The 24,487-nt window shown below is 32.9% G+C and overlaps 1 protein-coding gene across 8 annotated transcripts in view; it reads right to left on the bottom strand.

Annotated features, from left to right (window-relative positions):
- Positions 1–23,884, bottom strand: part of LOC143237761 (monocarboxylate transporter 7-like) — a 41,409-nt gene extending 17,525 nt beyond the window's left edge. The window contains exons 1-4 of one of the 8 annotated variants that reach the window (XR_013020244.1): positions 23,468–23,862; positions 20,653–20,796; positions 17,252–18,266; positions 16,078–16,942 (exon numbers count right to left, since the gene is read on the bottom strand). Coding sequence is in view for 7 of the 8 variants with exons in the window: in XM_076477321.1 (XP_076333436.1) it covers positions 17,782–18,266; positions 23,468–23,690 (708 nt within the window). In the remaining variant the exon portion in view is untranslated. Of the gene's footprint in view, positions 1–16,077; positions 16,943–17,251; positions 18,267–20,652; positions 20,797–23,467 lie in introns of those variants that run through there. The other 7 variants (XM_076477324.1, XM_076477323.1, XM_076477327.1 and 4 more) reach the window with 7 other exon arrangements.
- Positions 23,885–24,487: the final 603 nt, after the last annotated feature.

Genomic DNA, 24,487 nt, shown 5'->3' with positions numbered 1-24,487 from the left:
CATATTGTTTAAAGCACGTAGGTGTCTACGCTTACTGAGAAGTGGGAGTAAAGTGAAAAGTGGTATAGCTACATATGTGACATATCAAGACGAATGAATACCGACTTGCCCTTTTACATATGTAAAGCTGAAAATGCTAATTATTTAAATTGATAAATATATTTGATATATATAGTATAACTGTCACACATTACGTAAAGCTTTCTATAAAAACATGTAGAAAAGCCCTCTATAAAATATTCCGCATCACGTGACCATGTATATAAGATCAAAATGACATTGTTTATCCACTCTTTTTTTTAATCATTCTCATATGTAATTTTGACGTCACATGCAGAGCTGAATATGGCATAAATCTGATTTAATAACTTGCGTGTAAAGTCAGTGTTCTAATTTATCTTTCATAAATTTGAGTTTAATTAAAGCCTGGAATACTTAGTGGTTTAAAATTCGAATATTACCAATCATGAAAGTCAATGAGCAATGTGATATTGGCTTTTACGAATAAAATGATATTAAAGTTTCCTGATATTTTATCAAACACACAGGCGTTATAAATACTGTTAAATTAACATTAAAAGAGATTAATTTCTCGGAATGAACATTTTGAATAAATAACCTATAATAACTGATAATTTTATAACGTATGTGAGTTTTACTGTTGCATTAGCATCGACAGTTAAACAAAACACAATGATTAATTAGAGTTCGATGTTATTTAAAGATTGTATTGTACTGTACACTTGTATTGTAACGGCATTTTATCTGCTTAACCACTTCCAGCCCCTTTAATAAGTTTAACGAAGTTTATGTCGCAACCTCTAAAAAAATGTTTGTTGTACAGCGAAGTGTAATAATTCAGTTTAAAGTTTATTTAGTGTGTGTGTGGGGGTGTTTGAAAGCAAAGCCTCATCGGGCTATCTGCAGAGTCTACCGTGGGGAATCAAACCCATGTTTTTAGCGTTTTAAATCCGTAGGATTACGGCTGTACCAGCAGGAGACAAGTTCAATTGGACATCGATTATTACGTTTCACGAAATTTTGGCATGTGTGCAACACTCTCCCTGATAATATGAAAAGGATTGTTTTGTATTATTTTAAGGAAACCGGTTTATCCAACCGATCGTAATTAACGTTTCAAGGATGTGTTTTCCAGAACGCTTTGAATACTAGTTCCTTACAAAAAAGTTCCAAGTAAAAGCACATATAATAATACTACAAGAGAAAAAAAAAACACATAACCCTTCAATTCTAGGTTCTAGGTTCTATTGATAGCTTATCAATAATATAACATAGCATAGCTGCAAAACCTCTATATTGTTTTTGTGTTATTAGAGAAGAAAAAAAATTGCTTGGTAATTACGTATGAATGGGTCAAATTACATTCACCTCAACCGGATCTCAGCATTTAGTGTTCTATATAATTTTTTTTTTTAATTAAAATAAGTTCTGAAAGTGCAGAACAGAGAATGATATAAATTATCTAACAGATTTATAGTTTATTTTTGTTAAAATAAAGCTACACAAGATACTATCTTCATTGCGCTCACCATGTGCATCAAAACCTGTTTTTTTATTTATTTCATTATAAGCCTTGAACCTTAAAGCTGAGCCACTGAAAAGCAATTTGTAGTTTCATAAATATTCACTATTTCCAACAAACTCTATCTTTGATGAATTGTGATACGAAGTGAAAGAGTGAAGGAATAAGAAAGAAAATCTTCTACAAGTTATAATCTAACAAACAAGGATTACAGGTGTCTTTTGCGAAGACTTTACTCCCGTAATAAAAAGTTAAAGACTGATACCCATATACTTCTACAAACTCCAGAGGTAACAAACAAAATTAGTTATATTTCTAAACATTATCAGAAATTTATATTTAGGTTTCTAGTAACGTTGGACATGCATTACAAATGAATAAATAAACATTTTATAAACGTCTTAGCCTGTTTCAACATATCACAACTTGTGAATACACTTCACAAGCAGGCATGAAAATGCCCATCACAAGTATCGAAGACCGGTTTTTAGCGCTATAAGCCTTTCGCTTTATCGCTGAATCAAGTGGGGAGCATTGCAAAACGTGAGAAACAAAACTAATAGTAATTTAAAAAGGATGTTTATAAAAGTCGAATGTTTCACTCGAGTGGAACATTGACTCTCCATATCTCTAATCAGTGGATGTTTCAGTTGGGAGATTATTAGACAATAACTGAATGACACTGAATCCGTACGATTCGGAAACGCTCATTTGGATAGGAATTTCTGAAGCTTGATGCAGAACTATGACCCGAATCTAATAACTTTAGACATATTAATGTGAAAAGCGCACTGTTGTTACAACAGCAATAATAACGCTATTGTTGAGAAACACGTTATTGGTTGGTGTTTTTAGGTGACAAAATGTTCATTTAGCGTTTTTTATCCTTTAGGATTAACATATATATTTAATTTCAATAGAAACAAAATGTGACGTTATAAAAGCATGATAAGCAACATGGTAGAGATACAAGGTCTAATAGTTACATTGTGTGGTTCAGCACATGTAATGGGCTTCACAACACGTTTGTTACAGAAATGTCTCTTGACGTTTGTTGAAAATCGCTTGACTGGGACGTGCACCTTTCCTTGTGTTGTGAAGTATGTCTGTTCACAACCCTTGTTTTCTCGATTTTAAATTGTTTAAAGAAAACCTAGCGGGAATTTTCTGTTTACCATTACATCTATATAAAACATCAGGAAGTAAAAACCTTATTCAAATATCACAAGACGCACTTTGATTTCTAACACCAAAGCGAGCAATACAACAAACATGCTAACACATGTTAAAACCTGTGGTTGCGACAAAGCTTTTCAAATGTGTTCATACCCTCCACTGCATTATTATATAAAACAGCATTTTTTAGAAAAACCTTCGTACACATAAACGAAGATAATTAATATTAGCTATTGTTTGACCGAACTACATTTAATAAATATTAATGAATAATATTTAGATATGCTAAATAATATCAGACCTGTCACAGAAATATAAACAGTTGTGTCAAAGTTTCCACTATCACATAAACAACGTCACAAGAGCTAGCTCTACATTTCCATATCTGAGTTATCACAGAAGTGTAAACACAATTATGTTATCGTTGTTACACTGTTACAAACAGTTGTGCCAATGTTTTCACATTCACATACATTAACAGTCTGTGCATTTTTATATAAGAATTAACATAGAGATATAAAGAAGTTCATGAGAGTTGTTATTGTGTTATAAACAGTTGTGCCAAAACTGTCACCATCATATAAGCAGTTTCACAATAGCTACTTCTGTACCAGAGTCATGACAGCGGCATAAATAGTTGTTTTGTAATTTTTTCATGTTAATACCAAAACTTTGTTAAAATAATCAAATAAGGGAAATTGAGTTTGTTTGTTTTGTAATTTCGCACAAAGCTACTCGAAGGCTATCTGTACTAGCCGTCCCTAATTTAGCAGTGTAAGACTAGAGGGAAGGCAGCTAGTCATCACCACCCACCGCCAACTCTTGGGCTACTACCGCCAACTCTCGGTTGGCTCGAGCTACTCTTTTACCAATGAATAGTGGGATTGACCGTCACATTATACACCCCCACGGTTGGGAGGGCGAGCATGTTTGGCGCGACGCGGGCGCGAACCCGCGACCCTCGGATTACGAGTAGCACGCCTTACGCGCTCGGCCATGCCAGGCCTTAGCGAAATTGAGAAGTTTTCTTTTCTGAAGAAATAAAAGGTCGTTTTTCATTTTTTTATAATGGTTAAAAGTCTACACACGTAGTGAGTCAAGCAGCAGTTAGGAGGGTAAATTTATCTTTGTTTAGAAGTGATAAGAATCTACGTGCGTAGTGAATGAGCTAACAATTAATAATATGTGTTTATTTTTCTTTTAATTGATTAAGAATCTATGTGACATTACTATTCTGGGTTGAAAATGAAAATCCACACTACAGGCGATGTAGTGTATAAATGTATAGATATTTCTAAACCATTTATTTTAATTGTGTTTACACAATATGTATGTATTACATAAAGACTGGTATTAGCTGGAGACGTTGCCATAATGTCTACAGGAAAATATTTAGCTTTGTTCACTTGTTATTTATGGATAATTTCACTTTTAAGTTTAATTTACGTTTTCGAGATATTTACAAGTTCTTTATTTGTTATTAAATGAATTATTAATATCAACAACAAATGGCTATTTTGTGCTCAGAGATGAAGTTTTGATGTTTTGACAGAGGCTTACGTGTTGTTCGTGTAGGTCAGAACTGAAGTATTGAAATTTAAGTTGAAACTTACATGTTGATAGTGTAAAATGAGAGTTGAAGTTTTGAAATTTTCAGGATGACGCTCACATCTTGATAGTGTAAGATAAGAACTGAAACGTTGATCCCGTGAGGTTGAGGTTCACGTGTTGATAGTGTGATATCGTAGATCACAGGCTATCCATTAAAAGAAGCAGGTTTGTTGATTATTTAAACTCATACAACGTTTATTTACTGATCATATTTACAAATTATTTGGGGCTAACATGTTAGCAGTTTCAAGCCAAGGCTTATTTGTTAATAATGTGAGGATACGGTTAACATGTTCAAAACTTAAGACCAGTTTCGTTTTGACCGTGCAATGTGGAACTAACACGAACCACAACACTGTTCAATGGCAACGTAATTAATCACTTTAATTATTTGGTGGTTTCTATGGTCAAGAAATGACGTTATGTTGCCTGGCAGCATTTCTAATATAACTGGTACAACCGTGTTTACACCTGGAGTTTGTTTAGCCCAATTAGGAAAATGTGCAAGTTTAAGATAGTAACACAAAATGTATTGATTATCAACAAGTGAACTCCACACATAATGATGTTAAGAAAAATGCCGGACTTAATCTGAAGTGGCAAAAATGTTACTAGTTGAATGTAAGGTGAAAATAACCAACAAAAATGAAAGAAGATAACGTTTTAAATATGGAAACCCAAGTAACATATTATCTGTATAGAAAAATAATGTACAAGTATGAACAAAATATTTCAAGTATTTAATGCGAATATTTCGAAAGTTACACATGAGATCCTTAGTAATTACAAATTTGTTTTCATCAGAATACTACAGAACAAATCCTTTTGAAGAACTTGCTACCGGCAACATGAAAGCGAAAGAACAAGCGATGGTGACGGGGATCATAAGAAAAAGCGGGTTTACTCGGATCTCAGAAGCCTAATATAAGAGAAAAGTTACATCAAGTTTGAAAAAATCAAATATCAAGAAATAAGAATCATCATGAGGACATTCATGAACAGAATCAATCTAGGAATGTTCATAACATATTTGGTTTCACAATGAACCTATCATAACGGTGCTTTTATTCAGAGATTTTCAATTCACTATGTTTATTCGTTCCTTTTTATGTCATATAATGATCATAATTATGCCAAACGTTTCATGACTTAGACAACCCTCAGATTCGTCGTCAGTTGGCGGATGTGATGCATTGAAACTGAACTAATATTTAAATAAAACGAGCACTATGAAGAGATTTTGAGAGTCAAATAGGAAAAAAAATCAAATGAAAAACACAATTTTAAGGAATGGTAGGTATGTCATATGCAAGTATGAACCTGTGATTTGGGCTGGAAAAAAAAACGAAAAACAGAAAAGTGATGTTAATTGTTGATAGACAAGAGACCTCAGAACTGTGAATAAAGAAATGTTTGAATTATTTTTGTCATGTTTCTTTGCGTTTGAGACTAAATACATTACAAAATGTCAAAATATAATTTCCAAGATATTTCAGAATTTGTTATTGAGGTAGAATTATTATTTTTACTGTTATTATGTTTTAAACATCTTATGCAAGCGTGTACTAAACAAGAAAGGTTTCTCTTGGTAACGAGAAACACCCTTGAAATAAATATGTATCTCAGAACGGCTGGTATGAATATTAACACTTTTATTGGTAAGCAGAGAACAACGTTTCGACCTTCGTAGGTGATCTTCAGAAAACAAAGAGAGTTTACAAGTAACCGTTACCGGACACACGTCTTAGGGACGAGAGTATAAATGAGTGCGGGATTATAGTGGTTTAATTTTGGGTTTAGTTGCTGGAAAAAAGGGGTTCTTTAATTTTGCGTTTGTTTATATGTGTTTTCCTACTTAGTATCTAGAAATTTTCTATGGTTACGTTGTGTTTATTTGAGTTGCAGTATTCTGAAACTTGTGATGGTGTTTTTTTGTGATTTTTGGTCTAGTTTCCTTTTTCTGCTTGTTTCTCCAATATAGATACCGTGGCAGTTGTTGCATTGTATTATATAAATTATGTTGGTATTGTATTTGTCAGTGTAATTTTTACCTAGTATGGACTTTAGTTTTATTCCTGGTTTTTGAATAAATTTGTTGTTTACTGGAATGTTGTGTTTTAAGATTACAAATACTGGCTATTTTTTCGCTGATGTTGGGAACATTTGGTATGCAGCAGTATCAGGTTTTGTAGTTTGTTGTATCTTGGGATTTATTGTTGTTGGTCTAATTGTGCGCGTATAATTTTTTCTACGTTTTTCTGTTGATGTTGATGAAGTGTTGTTCTTTGTTCATGTCATCGTTAATGTTATCAGGTGAACACAGTTTTATGGCTGTGTTTATTTGGTTTCTTAATATGTTGAGATTTTGTTTTGTTTCATGTGCTGAGTCCCAGGGGAGTGTATAATCTAGTACGGGTGATTTATCTGTGGATTCCTGGTTTGAATTGTGCATCAGTTCTTGTGATTTTAAGGTTAAGAAATGTTATTTCGTTAGTTTTTCAATCACGTTAACTCGATACACCGCTACATTAAGTTCACTTGTAAACAGGAAAAAAATTGTATCATCAACATACTTGTACCAGTATAGTGGTTGATGTAAAGCTGATTTGTCGCAGTCTTCAACTTTGTCTAAGACTTTTACAAATTGCTTGATCAAACCAATTTTTATGTGAAGTGAAGATATTAGGACTTTTTTGTGTTAACCAAATTTTCAGGTTTAATTTTATTTCGATCATGATATCAGGCTGACTCTGCATGGCCATTGATTATTTATCCAGTGGTGATTTTGTGTTCTTCTATCCAATTGACACACAAAAAAAACATGAACACTTTTTATAACCCTACTGTTGATTCACAACATACAAAAGACTTTTAAGCCTCCACAAAGGAGCCAACCATGTTATTTACATTTGATCTTGTTGAGAAGAAGCTCGATATTTTCGTAAGCATCCTTCAAGTTAACCGAATAAGCAATAGGAACAAATGCATGTGTTACAATTGTGAAGAACACCTTTTAGAGTTCTTTTGGAGGAATCAGTGAAGAATCACAACTCATAAACTGCAGTTTCTAGTGTCGGTATTAATTCAGCAATGTGGTTACAATGAATTAGTGAACCTTTCTGCATAAAGTATACCATAAACTTTTTATCACGATTTACGTACCAGTAAAATGATATCCCTGGCAAAGTAAGTTCTTTACCCGAGATCTAGATCTTAAAATCTCTGAAGAATCGCTTGAAGATTCAAATATCTTTTGTGAAAAGTAGTGGTTCAACAGATCATTCAGGTTGAAAAACATTACCTATCTTTATATCTATTGATATCAGATTCAAAATAAAATGAAGCTTTATGAAAAGTCTCTCGGGTGTAAATACAAACACATCAGGTCATTTAGAAAATTGAAGGTTCTGATATGAAATTTCGTTTTTATTTCGAGTGTTCTAGCCTTACACGTTACATGAGCAAAAATAGTAGTCATCTCAATTGTTTCCAAGCTTAGGCCAGACCAGTGAAATATTAAAAGGCAAAGTCTATTTTCTTTTATCTAGTCCATTATCTCATTTCTTCGATTTGTCTTGTTAGTAAGATTTTTTCCAAAATACACATAATACGCTTTATTTGAAAACTGTTATAGTTTTGTGTCTTTCTTTCCCTGCAAAAAACAGAAAAGAATATGTTTAGGTAATTTATACAAAATCTTGTTGTTACAGCAAAGAATACATAATATTGAAATTAAAAGAGAATAATACAAAGTGCTCGTACAAACAAGTAATTTCTAGAAATGAGATGTTTCTCGTGGTTTGACAACAGAGAGATGCCGAATCTTTTTGAGAATGTGTGCTTTAATTTGGGATAATCTACTAAATAATTATTTCGCGTATCCATGGTAATGTTTGACAGCAAATTATCATTTATTATTATGCTGAACTATTTTAAATGAAACATCTCCAGTAGTTACATGTTATTAATAACTATAGTAATTCACCATAAATAAAATTAATGCATTAGTAACCTAATAATGGACTCTTTTTCAGGTAAAAAGAAAAAGTCCTCTTGTTTATTTACGTTTATTATAATTTTGTTACTAACATAAAGCATTTTGTGAAACGATAAGTTTTGATTCATATAATGTAACATTAAAAATTAATAAAACAAGGGAAGGAAAATAATCATATTTAAATCTTAGTGAGACTTTTGCTTCTTCACCAACCATGACATATATTTTATATCAAGCTGATATTTGATTGTTTTGAGAGCTATGCATCAGGCATTAGTTTCATCAGCAAGTCTATTCGTATAATTACACTTAACAAAGTTAATCATTAAAAATAATGACTCGAACAAATATGTTAATGAAAATACTGTTGATACTGCCATTACGTCATTTTTCAGACAGTCACAAGTTTCAGGAATAAAATTCCAGAGTTTCAGAACTTTATTTTCTGAAATATTCTGCATTATTCCAGTCATTAACCGATTTCTTTTTAATATTTTCTAGTTCATTTTCCCCCGTAATATTTTTAAATTCAGTTTGTTTAACGTTACACTGTCTGCATACTTTATAAAATTTGCAGTTTCTTCAAATAACCTGAACTTATTAAATCTTAAAAAAATGTTCAAAAGTTAAATTAAAAATGCTTGGAAATTTCATTAGCAGTCTCTGAATGTATATTTTCTCATGAATTTCAAGATCTTTCATGTGTTTCTATATTTTTTAGGTTTGGGAAATATTTAAGAGTGTCATTGTAAACATCACGTTTAAAAATTTTAAATTTGATTTCAGAAGCTTGTGCGTTATTAAACATAACATCAAATTTTTTGCCAGATCCCTGCAATTTGTTCTTCAAATCTTTTAAATGTCAGGAATAATATGTAAAAAACACGTCAATCTACAAATCCGTACAACATCAGATAATTCTTGACAAGAAAATTTTTCATTTGTCATAAACAGGCGAATTTCATCCAAATACTCAACAACTCGTTTATGGAGAGAACCACTATTTAGCCAACAAACATTGTCGTATAAAGGTAGTCCTGTGTAAGTAAAATATGTAGATATATAGATCTGTAGCTTAGATCAATAAAACGTAAAGTATCTTATAAAAGATATCTAAGATACTGCTGCCCAAACCATACACCAAAACCTAGCGATTAGCAATGATTGACAAGTTTATATCTGAATTGAAGTCTTAAATGTCAGAAACTTATGTTTATTTATAGCAATGCTCTATATGCATATGAAATTTTTTTTACCAGTTGTCCTACAACAGGAAGTATGACTGTATTAGTGTTCATATTGCTGACCATCTCAGTTATAGATGTTCTCATTAGAGTTAATATGATAATGATGATCTCTGGCGTCAAAACACTAAAATGTACCAGCTAATGACCAACCAAATACGAAAACCCATATTTCTGATGAATAACTAACACATTGGAAATATGGCGTGAGAAGGATCCTTTGAATATTTTTTTTGTTTGCATAAGTGAATAAATAAAAACCAGACTTAGTTTTAAAAACTATTACTTAACTTCCAAAACATATTTCAGAAATTTCATATTTTTGGTAGTATCACTATGGAAACTTGAATATTGGTTTCTGTGACACAGTCTATTATTAAAATAAAACTGGTACCTGTTTTTAGTGATGTCGAGAAAACCCACTTTTACCTGTTTGATTTCTTCTGGTTTAATTCATGGGTCGACGCCCCTGAGGAATACTGAATAAAGACTGACTGGACTTTTAGTAGGGGAACTTATTAATATAAACTTACATTAAATTCGGTGTTTCATGGCTTGCACAGATAAATTTGGTCTGCGGTAGTGACGAGTTGGATGAGAATTTCGCCCCGGCGTAATATTTGGGTCCTGGACGGTTTAATGGTTGTCCCTGGCTTGGCTTGGGCGATCAACGTGGCGGCTTGAAGCGGTAGACCGAAGACGGTAGACCGTCGACGATTACTGGCGGTACTAACGGCCTGACTGGCGTGGATGAACGTTTCGTCTTAAAAAGCATGTTGGTAGAGATATCAGCACGTCTGACTTGCTCAGTTCTAGCTCTGGACTCCCCGTGACTCGAGGTGTGTGTTCATTTAGTTTCATTTAGACTTGACAGTAATTTTGGTTTTAAAGACCTTAGGGGGACCCCTAAGGCAAACCAGGGGCGCTCAGAAACTATTGTTTCTCTTCAACCCCTCGCATGATTGAGGGTTCAAGACCTCTCAGTGAGCAAACTGGATCGTTGGGTAATTTCTAGAGCATGTTTTGAGATTAGTTGGATATGGTCGTGCAGGAGACAAACGAAGTCGGAGGAGAAAGGGAGGGGTGGTACATAAAGTGGAAAAGTGTAGAAATATACAGGAGAAGTTCGGGATAGGAAGACGAACCTCTTTTCAGGGCCTGGGTATAGGCATACCCAAAAGGTGTGTGCAGGTGTTGTCGGACTTTTATTGTGTCCTGGTGGATTATGGAGAGAATGTTATGATTGGTTGTATTACCACTGTTTCTGATTAGAGAAGAGATTTCCTGTAGATTCAACCAATAGCAGCCTCAGGCTACTTACCTCTAATCCGGAATCTTTGTTTAGTGAAGGTTTAATAGTGTTGATATAAAATGATTTTTTTTATATTTTTTGTCTTCCAGAATTTGTCTATATCAATGATTCTAGTTTTCTCCCAGTTAACTATGTCCAGTTAACGTGGCGTGCTCTGCAATGACTGAATTTTGTGTTTTCATGAGTTTTGTGCTGTCTTTATGTTCTTTTATTTTTGTCGCGAATTTTCTTCCCGTTTCTCCAATGTACGTAACATTGCAGGAATACGGAATTACATATATGATTTTTTTGAGATTATCTTTGGCAGGATGCTGTTTATTTTGTACAAGAATGGACCTTAAGGTATTGTAAGATTTCCACTGGATTTCTATGTTGAATTTCTTGGCTATGCGTTTGAGTATTTTACTGAAATGTTGTAGATATGGTAGGTAAATGGTGGTAGTAAGGTAGTTTTCCTATCTTTTCTTTCTGTCGTGGTCTTCTTCTAGGAGTTTTTCATGAAGGTTGAAGTGTAACCATTCTGTTTAAAACTCTCTACAATCTTTTCACGTTCTGCTTCGATGGATGTTTTATCGCAAATGTTTTCTGCTCTTTTGTTTAGGCATTGGATTATACTAACAGAGTTCACTTTTTATTGAATTTAATAAGAGTGATTACAAGTATAAGCAATCTAAGATTGTAGGATACCACAATAGGATATTGGTCTGAGCAATAGCTCTGTATGAACAAAGCTTTTTTCGCATCTCATTGTGTGTGTTAGTAAAGTTTATTTAATTACGTTGTATCTGCGATCGTTTAACATTTCATTGCTGTTCCATTTCAATTCTGTTACTCTTCAAGCATTTCTTTTTCAAACCTTCCATATTTCAGATTTTCAATTTACTTGCTGGTTTAAGTTTTATCTACGAATATCACATAATGATTATACTGTTTTGTGTGTCGTACGTCAACAACATGATAATTTATATTATCGCATTTTGAGCATCTATTGGAATGAGTCGGATACGACGAGTGACACCTTCATGGTCATTAAGTGCTTCAAGTTCTACAGGGCTACGCCCATTGGAATATAGCCGGACTAGTGCAAAATCTTTTGTCAATCCACTCCTTGCAAAGTATACTTTGGAAAAATACGAATTACACGGTATCTTTCTCCTTCAGGGAGGAGTAATCATTCATGCAAACAAATAAGATTTTTTTAAACAGGTCAACGTTTCAGCTTGAAGGAAACTTGAAAAGTTTTTACCAAGCTTAACATCAATACATTTTTAGAAGATTCTCATAACAAAGAAGCGTGGCTGTGCTAACAGGTCTTAAAACATCCATAAATACTTCAAAACTGCTAAAATAAATCGAAGGAAATTATGTTTTAAAATACAAATGGTGTTTAATAAGCTATGCCTCTTGGTTTTAGAACAAAACACTGAACTGTCGAAGGTAACAGACGATATAAAAATGAAGCTTTAGAATATACATTGAATGTTGACCTTCCCAGAAAAAAACTATATGGATACTCATATTCAGTAGTATATCGTTAAAACCAAAAGAGGATGATGTGTGAATTCTGATGAAAATGAACGAAATCGTTTCTCATGAAACTGTACACAGATATATTCCAATAAAATAAATTTATTTTTTATACTTTCTGAAGTATTTAATGTTTTACGTTATTGCCTTACCCAAAATAACTCTAGTGGACAGCATTTTCGTTTTATTCGTAGTTATTGTAGACTATGGCAGGGATTCAAAAGTTGAAGAGGTCGAAGATATTTTATTCTTATCGTCGGGTTTCCAGGTTGTGAACTTAGTTGATTATGTGTCTTCAGGATAGATTACAGATAGTCAGCTGATGACGATAGAATAATCTTTACAGATTTTCTCTAATGGTTATCAGAGTGTTTTTTGCAATCTTACATTTTTTTAACGATTCTTAATACGATATCAATAGTTTCTAGCTCTATTGAAATAATTTAACGGAGTTCTTTCATTCTTCAGCCTGTGACAGTAACATAGTTTTTAAGAGTGGAAAAGCTACTTTTTTTTACTCAATTTCTGTATCTCCGACTGTTGTAAAAGCTTATTTCAATTTGTAGCAGATAATAATAATCAGTTAATATCATGTTCTTTGGTTAATAAAAATGTATTTTGGTAAATTTTATTTATAAAACTTTATCAACGATTCGAATAAATATATATACACATTTTTCTCAAGTTCAAACTTTCTGTATGTGTGCTACTATATTGTAGGCTGTTAAACAACGCATACAAGGTTTAAAGAAGTATTATTTAGTTCAATAATGTTGTGAAATGTTCTGAAATTTACCCTTGTAGGTCCGTGCATTTTTATTGAGGTGAGACCAAGAATAGTCACGTACGTATTCGTGTTGTATTATACTTGTATTATCTCTAATTTAGAAATGACAGATTAGAGGGAGGTAATTATTTAGCATCACCTATCGCCAACTTTTAGTCTACTCTTTACCAATGAAAATGAGATTGACCGTCATTTATAGCGCCCTCACATCCAAAAGGGCGAGCATGTTCGATTACGGGATTCGAACTCCTGATTTGCAGATTATGACTCAAGCACTGTAACCACCAGGCCTAATGTGGTAGTAAAGGGCTTAAATGATCAGTTAATTCATTAGACTTGCTGACAAACAGTATCTTTTTTATCAGCGCCTCGTCAATGAGCTTCATGTTACACATACTGGTTGATAGTTAGGTATCTCCTGTTTATTCCAGAAATTAATGGTTTTGAAGAAGCTGAGATTATGGTTCCAAATAACAGTACATAAGTATTTTTGGAGCTGTTGACCTTCAAAATTACTTTGTATGTTTGAAAGTTTAAAAAAAAATCTAGTTATGATTTTTTTTTCAACTATTGGAGGTGTTTTATAAAAGTGACAGTCATTACCAGTTTTAGGTTAAGACTAGGAGCGCAAACGGCTGTTGACTGGTTGCCTTCCTTCTAGTCAGTAGTTCTAAAGTAGGAATACATAGTTCTGAAGCTTTAGGTTCTTGCCTATCTGGTCTAATTCATGTTTTGCATTAACTATTGTTCGGCTTGGAAGTACAAAATACCTCTTCACAAGTTTACAAGTAGTTTTAATTTTTGGTTCAGAGGAGTAATTTGTCAAAGCAGAAAGAGTACTCAAAAGTTGAAAAAAGATGTTGTTGTATAGTGGCTTTCCCTCTGTTACATCAGGTCAAAATTAGGGACGATTATGCCCATATAGTCTTGTGCATTTTTGCGTGAGATGAAAGAAAACAACACCCGACAGAACGTGATGTTTCACTAACAGAAGAGTAGTTAGAGAATAAATATCAAAAATATTGGAAAACATAAGTTCTAGAAAATGTATAACACACGGATATTTTTGTATTTATATTAAGTTGTCCAGAAATAAATGTCGGAATTCTTACGATGACATTTATAAGCTGAATATTGAATAACTTATTGGTTGGCTGTCTAATCCAACGTTTGTCGCTTGCAAGGTGTCTTAATTCTCTGCTGTTGTTTCAACTCTACCCAGAGTAAGTTTCACAAACTCCAAAGCAGCGTGAACAAATAAAACTTTCGTCTGATTTTCCTCTACAACTTCAAACTTGGACGAAAAGCTACCGAAACTACATAGAACATCAACACAATAAGGAAAGCATTTGAGACAGATCCTTGCACAACAGTAGGTGAACTTGCAGAAAAGCTAGACACGAGCAAATCAAGCATTGCCAATCACCTGAGTGTGATTGAAAAAATGGAGAAATTAAATAAGTGAGTTCCATATGGCTTCACTGAAGATTACAAAATCGACGTTATGAGACCTGCTCTATGCTGCTATTGCATAATCGAAATGATCCATTTCTTGAACGGATAGTGACATGGGATGAAACGTAGATCCGGTACATGTCACAATGGTTTAGTCACAAAATAGCTCCAAAGCATTTCTATAAGACCAAGTCTAACCAAAGAAAGGTCATGGTGACTGTATGGCGGACTGCGGCCGGCATCATTCACTACAACGTTTCGAATCCAGGGAAAACAATAGCAGTGGACAAAAATTGACAGAAATGCATCGAAAGTTGTGCAAGATAGAACCAGCTCTGGTCAATCGAAGGGGCCCTTTTCTTTCTCATGACAATATTCGTCCCCACGTGTCAAGGATGACGCTCCAAATATTGAACGAATTGGGAATTGAGGTTCTGCCTCATCCTGATTTTCATTTTTCAGTCACTTCGACAACGTTTTGAACAATAAATACTTTCAAAACCAGGCAGCTGCAGAAAAAGCTTTCATGGAGTTTTTTTTTACCATAGAAACTCTGATATCTACAGTAGGGGCACAAACAGCATCGTTATATGTTGACAAATGTGTGTTGAAGCACATGATGCTTACTGGTTTTTTTGTTTTTTTTAATTTAATTGGCCATGCCGGGCCAATGATGCTAACTTTCATTGAAATATGTTTTACAATACTGGCTTATACTTTTCCAAACTTCGCAGTTCGAAAACGACATTTATTTCTAGACACTCCAATAATTATGCCAAATAGAGCAATTTGTCTCACATTATTCCATATTGTTAGAAAATCCTATGTTTATCTGTAAAATGACCTGGGTCGAATGAATATACTATTAAGCAAACGACTATATTTTCTACTATTATTTTGATTAAAACTTATTTGTATTCCTCGTCAAGTTTTTCTTTCAGAGACCACATCCAAACGAACAAATACCTATTTTATAGTATTTGTGGCTTATCCATTATTGGAGCTTGAACATAGGAATTTAATGAAATCTTTATCTGTAAAGGAAGTCGAAAAAAAAAAAGTGCAGGGGCCCGCCATGGCCTAGCGCGTAAGGCGTGCGATTCGTAATCCGAGGGTCGCGGGTTCGCGGCCCCGTCGCGCTAAACATGCTCGCCCTCCCAGCCGTGGGGGTGTATAATGTGACGGTCAATCCCACTATTCGTTGGTAAAAGAGTAGCCCAAGAGTTGGCGGTGGGTGGTGATGACTAGCTGCCTTCCCTCTAGTCTTACACTGCTAAATTAGGGACGGCTAGCACAGATAGCCCTCGAGTAGCTTTGTGCGAAATTCCAAAACAAACAAACAAAAAAAAAAGTGCAAAACGTATCAGAGTAGATATAAATTATTTCATATTATCATTAGTTTTAATTTATCAGTTTGGATGAAATAAATTATCAGTTATAAAAATAGTCAAAATGTTTGTAAAATGTAAAAAGCAATTTCTTAATTTATTATACATCCATTTCAATACTGTTATTAATATATAACTATAGCTAAAAAAGAAAGTACAATTAGTTACAAATAATATTTACTTAGGAAACAAACAATAAAAATGGTTGTTGTATCATTACTCTAGTATATTTTAAGATAAACCTCATTCACTGAGAAAAGCAATATTGTTAAGAATCTTATTATCATTATTAGTTGAAGTTCAGTATAATTTGTACTGTCGTAAATTTATTCCTGAAATTATTGTGGATAATTACTGCTGGTTTTAACCTCTAATTCAAGAACGATTCCAAAATAAGTTCTGAAAGGTTTATATATAATAAACTTTCCTTTTATTGATGACTATGTTCATTCTGCTAGAAATTATAAAAACTGTCATATCTAGGTTATCATACTGTCATTTTAGTTTGATCAGTTTTGTTTACATATATATCACCAAAATGCTATTAATATTAAGATTCAATAAAAAAAACTACACACAATTTTCTAGGCTAAAAGTATTATCAATTTTTTTACTATAATTTGAAAACCAATTCTTTTCTGGGCTCAGATCTAGAAATCCAAATCACATGATTTACACAGTCATTTCAAAATGTAACTATCAACAGACAGGCAATGGCTCTTATACTCTATTTGTTACTTGAAAAACCGAACCCAGCAGTTATGTTATTTTCTGTTGGCTAGTTACCACTCGTTGTCGTTTAAGCAGTGGTTCTAAGAGCCACAATATAGCAACAATGATGCTCAAAGCTCCTAGAATGAGGAAAACATTATCATAAGATCCAGTTTCGTCCCGAAAATATCCTGTTTAAACAAAAATATAAAATATAATAGTGAGTGATATAATAGGTAGGCAAAAACAATGATTTATAAGCACAAATTCTTGTTTGCCTCTGTATTATTAAAGTACGTAGTTACTTGCTTGAGTAAAGGAATGTTTTAAATTTATATAATAAGGAACAAACTGTTGTACAACAATCGTTACACCAGAGTTTTATAAGATGACATTGTATTTTTAATTTGAAAATAATATTATAGTTACAGCAATCAATCAATAAATAAATACTAAGCAAACCCTAGTGTCTTAAGGTTACAACACATCTACGAACTTACCTATCAAAAGTGGCTTGCCCATGGATGTTATTCCAACTACAAACATCAGTAGACCTTGAGCTATGGCTTGATTTTCTAGTCCCAAATATTCGGGTACAACCACAATAACTAACACTCGTGTCAAGCCTGTAAGCATACCAAAGCTTAAGCACAGGAGATGCATCGTCAGTTTATTGTTAGCTACAGAAAATAAAGCAAACAAAATTCCCTGTAAAAGAACGCTGGGTACTATGGAATTCTTCTTCTTGATGGAGAACCGATCAGAAATCCACGATAATAGTACAGATCCTAATATATCAGTGGCTGAAAATTCTATAATTAGATGACTTGCTGATTCCTCAGAGGCTCCCCTATCCACCGCAAAGTCCACAATAATCATAAAAAACGTGTGCATTGTATTGAAAAACACAGAATGCGTAATGGCGATAAGAAGAAACATTGAGTTTGAACAAAGCGAAAATAAAATTTTCAGAGCCGCTAGAAAATTGTTTGCGCATTTTTTCTTTTCAGCCTTTAGCTGTTTTCTTAGTTCATTGACCTTTAATGAGTCTTCCTTTTTTAAGAACATTTTCATTACTAACTTCACACAATCCCTCTTTAGGTTGCGCGTCGATGTCATTTATCATCAAAATATCATCCTTCCTTTCTGGTGATTGTATGGATAAGTCATTTGGTGCCATATTTTCAATTTCTTCTTCTTTAATAGAGCTTTTCCCTACATTTATTGACGTCAGAGTCAGTGAAGTAGTCTGGTGTGATAATGTTTTTGAAGGAATTAGAAAGCCCGGCTGGAGGCCGATTGCAAAAAAGACAGCATGTAAAACGACACCCCCGATTATCAGTAGAGTCCCTCGAAGTGAATAAGTGTAGAGAAGATGTTCGAGAAGTGGTGGGAAAATAAAAGAACTTATTGTGGATCCAGCACAGGTAAGTCCAATAGCAAGAGCTCGATATTTGTGAAAATTCCGGCTGATGATGACTGGAAGCATTGGAAGAACAAATCCTATGGCAGTGCCTATAGATTGGTAGTAACAGCTTCTTTATCGTACCCACACATATTTATATTATATTCAATATCAATTCTTCTCCTAAAATTTTATGATAAAATAACATACTTTTTAAAGTAGTATCTGTTTCTACATTATCTTGATTTTTTTTTCAATTTATTGTATGAGCCCAGTTATACTTTATGAATATTTGTTTCTTATATATGGGTTGTTACAAATATATATTATTTCAAAGAGAGACAAACTATCGATAATTTGTGTTATTTATACATTTACTACAGCTATTAGATATATGAGTTAGACGTTTTCTCCGCACATTGAGACTGTGCTATACTTGGAACTTCAATGACATGATGAAAGGTAGTAATGTGAAGATAGGTAAAATGATTGACTTATTGTTCGTTAACAATGCTTGTGTGGATGTGGAATGCCTCAACACTCATACATGTCTTTACCAGTTCATGCTAGAAATTTAAAAAATTAAATACCATTTACATATGAAAGTCGCAGTGAATGTGTTGAATTAGAATTTAGGAGGTGCGTCAGATATCTTGATCCTACAGTGGGACAGCGGAAATTCCATTAGCTTACAATTTTAAAATCCGGGATTCGATTATCCACAAGGAACACATCAGATAACAACACAAAGTAGCTGTATTCTAAAAACAAAGAACTTAATAATTTGTCAACTTTATTTGATTAATAAAGTTGATCAACTGTGCACTCTGACTGTTGGCTTCATTTTCCAACAATTAAAACTTAGTAAATCTTTGGTTAAAACCGCATAGGCTGTGAAAGTATAAAAAAATGATAAAAGGTTTAACAATCGCATTGTTTTATACATTTTTATTTAAAGAAGAAGGACGTGTCAAGCTACGCTGTTCGTCAGGTCGTTCGCTTGGTTTTTGTAAACTGTATGATCTGACGAAGAACGCAATCTCGACGCGCCATCTGTTAAATGATAATATATAAAGTATTGATAATTGTTCAAATTTTTATTTAATTTCTCATAAAAAAATCTAACATAACCATTTAAAGCAGCAGAAGAACATTTTTATATGTAATACCTGTCGTTTATTTACACAAGAAATAATATATTTCGTTCTTGAAAAGATTACTTTAACTTTACTATAGAACCAAAAGTACTACATCGCCGTGACAGAAACTGTAATAATTACAATAGTTTGTGTTGGCCAAATTATTATTTTCTGTACTACCAATACAAATTTAGTGATAATAACAACAAAGCAATCTATCAACATTATCACCTATCAGATTGTTGATACATAATTGACAATATATGAGTAAAAATAGAGCTCTCGATTAACAATATTTCTTACCAGAATACCAATACAGAGTTAGTAAAAATTAAAACAAATTCATCAATCAGCATATACCTTAGAAACCGATTCCACATATTAACAGGTAATGACAACAACACAAAAGTGTGACACTCAGTGACAAATACTTTCTGCTATAAGAAGAAGTTAACTACAAATGTTATTTTATGTTGTTGTTGGGTTGGTTTCTATTTTGTTTTTATTGTAATTTTAGGGCTTTTGTTTTTCCAAAATTTTGGAAGCTTTGAGTGTTCAGGTTGTAAAAATATTTTATATCAAATTATTTAAGCAACATTTTAGTCACATTAACAGTAAGTGTATAAAATGCAGCCAACAATATTGCTAGATCTTTTACACTGACTTGATAGCAATGATGAAAATAGTGTCAATGAAACATTCAGTCAGCAGTGTTATCTACATGATTAATGACAGAAATGTAATGACAATAACAGTGTCAGTAGTGTAGTCTGGCAACATTATTGTCTACAAGACAATTTCTACATAATTGATAATAGTAACAGTAACCATTGCGTATTTAGGGAATAGGATTATTAGTCGTTGGGCTACTGGCACATAATTATCACTGATAACAGTAATAGTAAGACACTTTTCCGTAACTATTATCAAACTACTGACATACAATTGGTAGTAATACAATCAAATGTAGAAAACTTAGCTAACAAGATTATCTCGGAGACTGTTCATCAGAGTTGACAATGATAACAGTAACAATATGATAGTATGATATTATGAACTACAGAGCTGATAATAATTATAACGGTAAGATGTTTAGTCAGTAATATGATACCTCAGTCTACTGATTCAGTGTTCAGTGGCATATATTGTTATACACTATTCTAGTGACCCAGAGCTGGTAATAGCAGAATAATAGTAGGATACAGTCAATAATATTATACATGATACTACTGACACGTAGTTGATGATAAACGCATTAAGCTTAGTATTATTCTTTATATGTATATTTTATTTTTGAATACGTTGAACTACAAATACTTCAATATAAAGTGAAAATATATGTAAAAGAATTTCACACCTTGTAAAACACCCAAGAAAACTATCAGATGCACCGTGTTTTGGGCTAAGAAACACAAACTGAATGACAGCGCTAATACCACCATTCCAGCGAGCACAATACAATGGGCAGACACGAAGTGAATTAACAGTCCAGCGAATATCCCTGTCAAAAAATGAAGACGTGTGTGAATGTTATATTCTATATTTATTGCACTCTTATGGTAGAAGATTGAGCTGTACATATCTAAGATTGTACCTTAAATGTTGCTTTAAGAATATTTATCTGAAATGTTGAATAAATTTTAAAATAATAGCGTCAACTGATAAAGATCGAAGAACAACAGTATTGGTTTTATTGTAATGAGTTACAATGTTATAACTGTGAGTATCACAGGTTAAAATATTTAAATCTAACCTAAAATTTTAAAGTTCCTAAGACATAGTGTCTGATGACTTAAATAAATTTCCTAGTTCGCTTCTGCTGAGTTTATTCTTCCAATGTCTACTTGTAATTTATCTTTGTCAGATGTCTACATTGTTTACAGAAGCGAAAACATATTGAGAAATATTTCGATTTTGGTAAAAGAATAAATAGTGATTTATGGTAATATTTCACTTTTTAGTTGTCTCCCAGTCGCTCGATAATATATTTGTGTACTTACAAAACTAACAATGGTGATTCGATACCTGTGATAGGCAGAGCATAGATAGCCCATTGCGTAGCTTTGTACTTAACGTTGAAAAGATAAAGCACGTTGTATGAAAAATGAAGTAAATTTATTAAATCATTTTCTGTAATGAAGAACCTGATGATGTAATGAACTGGAGCATTGTTTTTAGAAGGGGGCATTCTACATAAAACAAGAAATTTCTAACAAATTAGATAATTGTTTTTTTCACTTACACAAACCGTTGCTCAAAGTATTACTTAAGTGGCTGCGAAATTTAAATTACAGGAAAAGATATAAATATGAAATATAATAATTACATCACAAACACTAAATCAACTATTGATCCATAAATAAATTACCCGGCGGATGGTTAGAGCGCTTAACTCGTACTGTTTGTTTGTTAAGAATTTCGCGCAAAGGACAAAGTAGGCCAACATTAAGGAATTGAATCCAGGTTATTGGATATATAACTTCCAAAAATTTACAATTTATTTGCCAGGAGACTTTTTATTTTTCAATTCAATTCTACATTATACAGATTGTTGACTTGGATTGTAACTTTAGATTTTAAATGTTTTATAGCAATGAACATAAATTATTTCTACAGACTGAAAATATGGAGAGCTACATATACTAGAATCTACTAATGGCATTCCATATCACTAGAATATAATGTTTTATATATGTATATATATCTACACCTTTTGAATTTTTATTTTTATCATTATATAGCTACACATATGGCAACTTATTAAATATCATTCTCATGCTAGTGGCACAGCAATATGTCTATAGACTAAGAATTCTAGAAACTGGGTTTTGATACTCGTGGTGGGCAGAACACAGATAGCCCATTGTGTAGCTTTGTGCTTAATTATAAGCAAACAAATTTTCCTGTTTAAAAATGTTGTTGTTGAAACACTATTAATGTATTAATGAAATATTAGGTTTAGATATACTATGGGTATGGGTGATGGTACTTGTTTTACCATATTTGACAGGCTATGCTTGTATGTTATAAGATCATGGATACTATACCCTAAAAATGAATCTCAGATCTCAAACAGTTAAAAGGAACAACTAGAGCTATCTGTACACAGAATAGACAGATACTAGCTGGATGAATGGGAGAAGCTTATTTGGAAATACTCCATCTTTGCCAAATGAAATAAGAAGTTTAACATTTGAGGGAAATCATCTATGAATTCACAGCTTCAATTATTTGACCAAATTTGTTAATGAAAAGTGAGAAATTGTGATGAAAACCCAGAGATGAAAACAAATAAAAATGATTGAAGTGAGCAGCAGGTGAACATATAATTCCAGCAAAAGGTAAGTTGCAAGTTATCTTTACTGTAAGAATTTCATGATGTATGTGTAACTACTATTACTTACTCATGATAAGTTCGTTTGTTTTGAATTTCGAGCAAAGATACACGAAAGCTATCTGTGTTAGCCGTTACTAATTTAGTAGTGTAAGATGTCTTGAGCCTGATTTGGCATAGAGACAAAGTCTTCAAGCTGATTTAGTAGACAGAGTGTGTATGTTTCTTAGCACAGCCACATCAGGCAATCTGCTGAGTCTACCGAGGGGAATTGACTCCCTGATTTTAGTGTTGTAAATCCGCCATAATTTTTTGAAAAACTTAATATGTATATGAACAATTAGTGGTATAAAACGGAAAATTTCCTGTTTTCTTCTTTTCTCCCTACTGAAAAATGGTGAAAATTTTCTACTGGCACATGTTGAGTTTTTAATGGATTATTTTACTTTTAACTTTATACGTGAAATTATTTACAAACGTCAAGGTTTAGAAAGCCATAGAACTCTCAATTTCCGGTTAATTGTAAATAAATACGGTAGCAATTTCATCACTGTATCAGTCGTACAAACTAGTGTTGTTCACTTGAAAATAAATGCAAAATCAGCGGTATTTAACAGATATGTTTTAGTCTCATGGAAACGCTACAACTATGTTTATACAGAATAGCTCCAATAAATGAAACGATGTGTTCAGGTTGAGTAGTTTAATGGTACAACTTAATTTATTTGGATGATTTATTTAGTAGTGTTTTAGTAACTCTCTATTATGAAGACTAAACCTCAACGATAGTATTGTGGTTTTGTAACAGAAACATCTAACAACATATTTTCTTACTTACCCACCACGTTCATGATGGATGCACATAGACTGAGAGGCCAGGAAGCTTGCGCTCTTGTTGTATGGAACGTTATAATTATCTCGAGGTATAATATCCCATACGATCTGAATACCCCGAATAAGAAAAACGCGATCATGGAACAAGAAACAGCAACAATCCAGACTCGATATTCATCAGATGCGAGAACTGGCATGCTCTTTTCCTCAGGAAGGACATTTGTCATATTGTTCAAAGCACGTAGGTGTCTACGCTTACTGAGAAGTGGGAGTAAAGTGAAAAGTGGTATAGCTACACATGTGACATATCAAGACGAATGAATACCGACTTGCCCTTTTACATATGTAAAGCTGAAAATGCTAATTATTTAAATTGATAAATATATTTGATATATATAGTATAACTGTCACTCATTACGTAAAGCTTTCTATAAAAAACATGTAGAAAAGCCCTCTATAAAATATTCCGCATCACGTGACCATGTATATAAGATCAAAATGACATTGTTTATCCGCTCTTTTTTTCATCATTCTCATATGTAATTCTGACGTCACTTGCAGAGTTGAATATGGCAAATCTGATTTAATAACTTGCGTGTAAATTCAGTGTTCTAATTTATCTTTCATAAATTGGAGTTTAATTAAAGCCTGGAATACTTAGTGGTTTAAAATTCGAATATTACCAATCATGAAAGTCGATGAACAACGTGATATTGGCTTTTACGAATAAAATGATATTAAAGTTTCCTGACTTTATTTTTACATAAAATGCCATTCCGAGGAATTATCCTTTTTTAAGGTTAATTTAACAGTATTTATAACGCCTGTGTGTTTGATAAAATATCAGATTTTTGGTGTTGTCTTAGCAACACCTATAATTACTGATAATTTTATAAAGTGTGTGAGTTTTACTGTTGCATTAGCATTCACAGTTAAATAAAACACAATGATGAATTAGAGTTCGATGTTATTTAAAGATTGTATTGTAGTGTACAAGGAAGAAATGGGCTTTATGTACATGTAT

Source organism: Tachypleus tridentatus, chromosome 13, assembly GCF_004210375.1.
Source record: "Tachypleus tridentatus isolate NWPU-2018 chromosome 13, ASM421037v1, whole genome shotgun sequence".
Classification (NCBI taxonomy): domain Eukaryota; kingdom Metazoa; phylum Arthropoda; class Merostomata; order Xiphosura; family Limulidae; genus Tachypleus; species Tachypleus tridentatus.
Note: the sequence above shows the minus strand (reverse complement) of the source record. Positions and strands in the feature narration are given on the sequence as shown.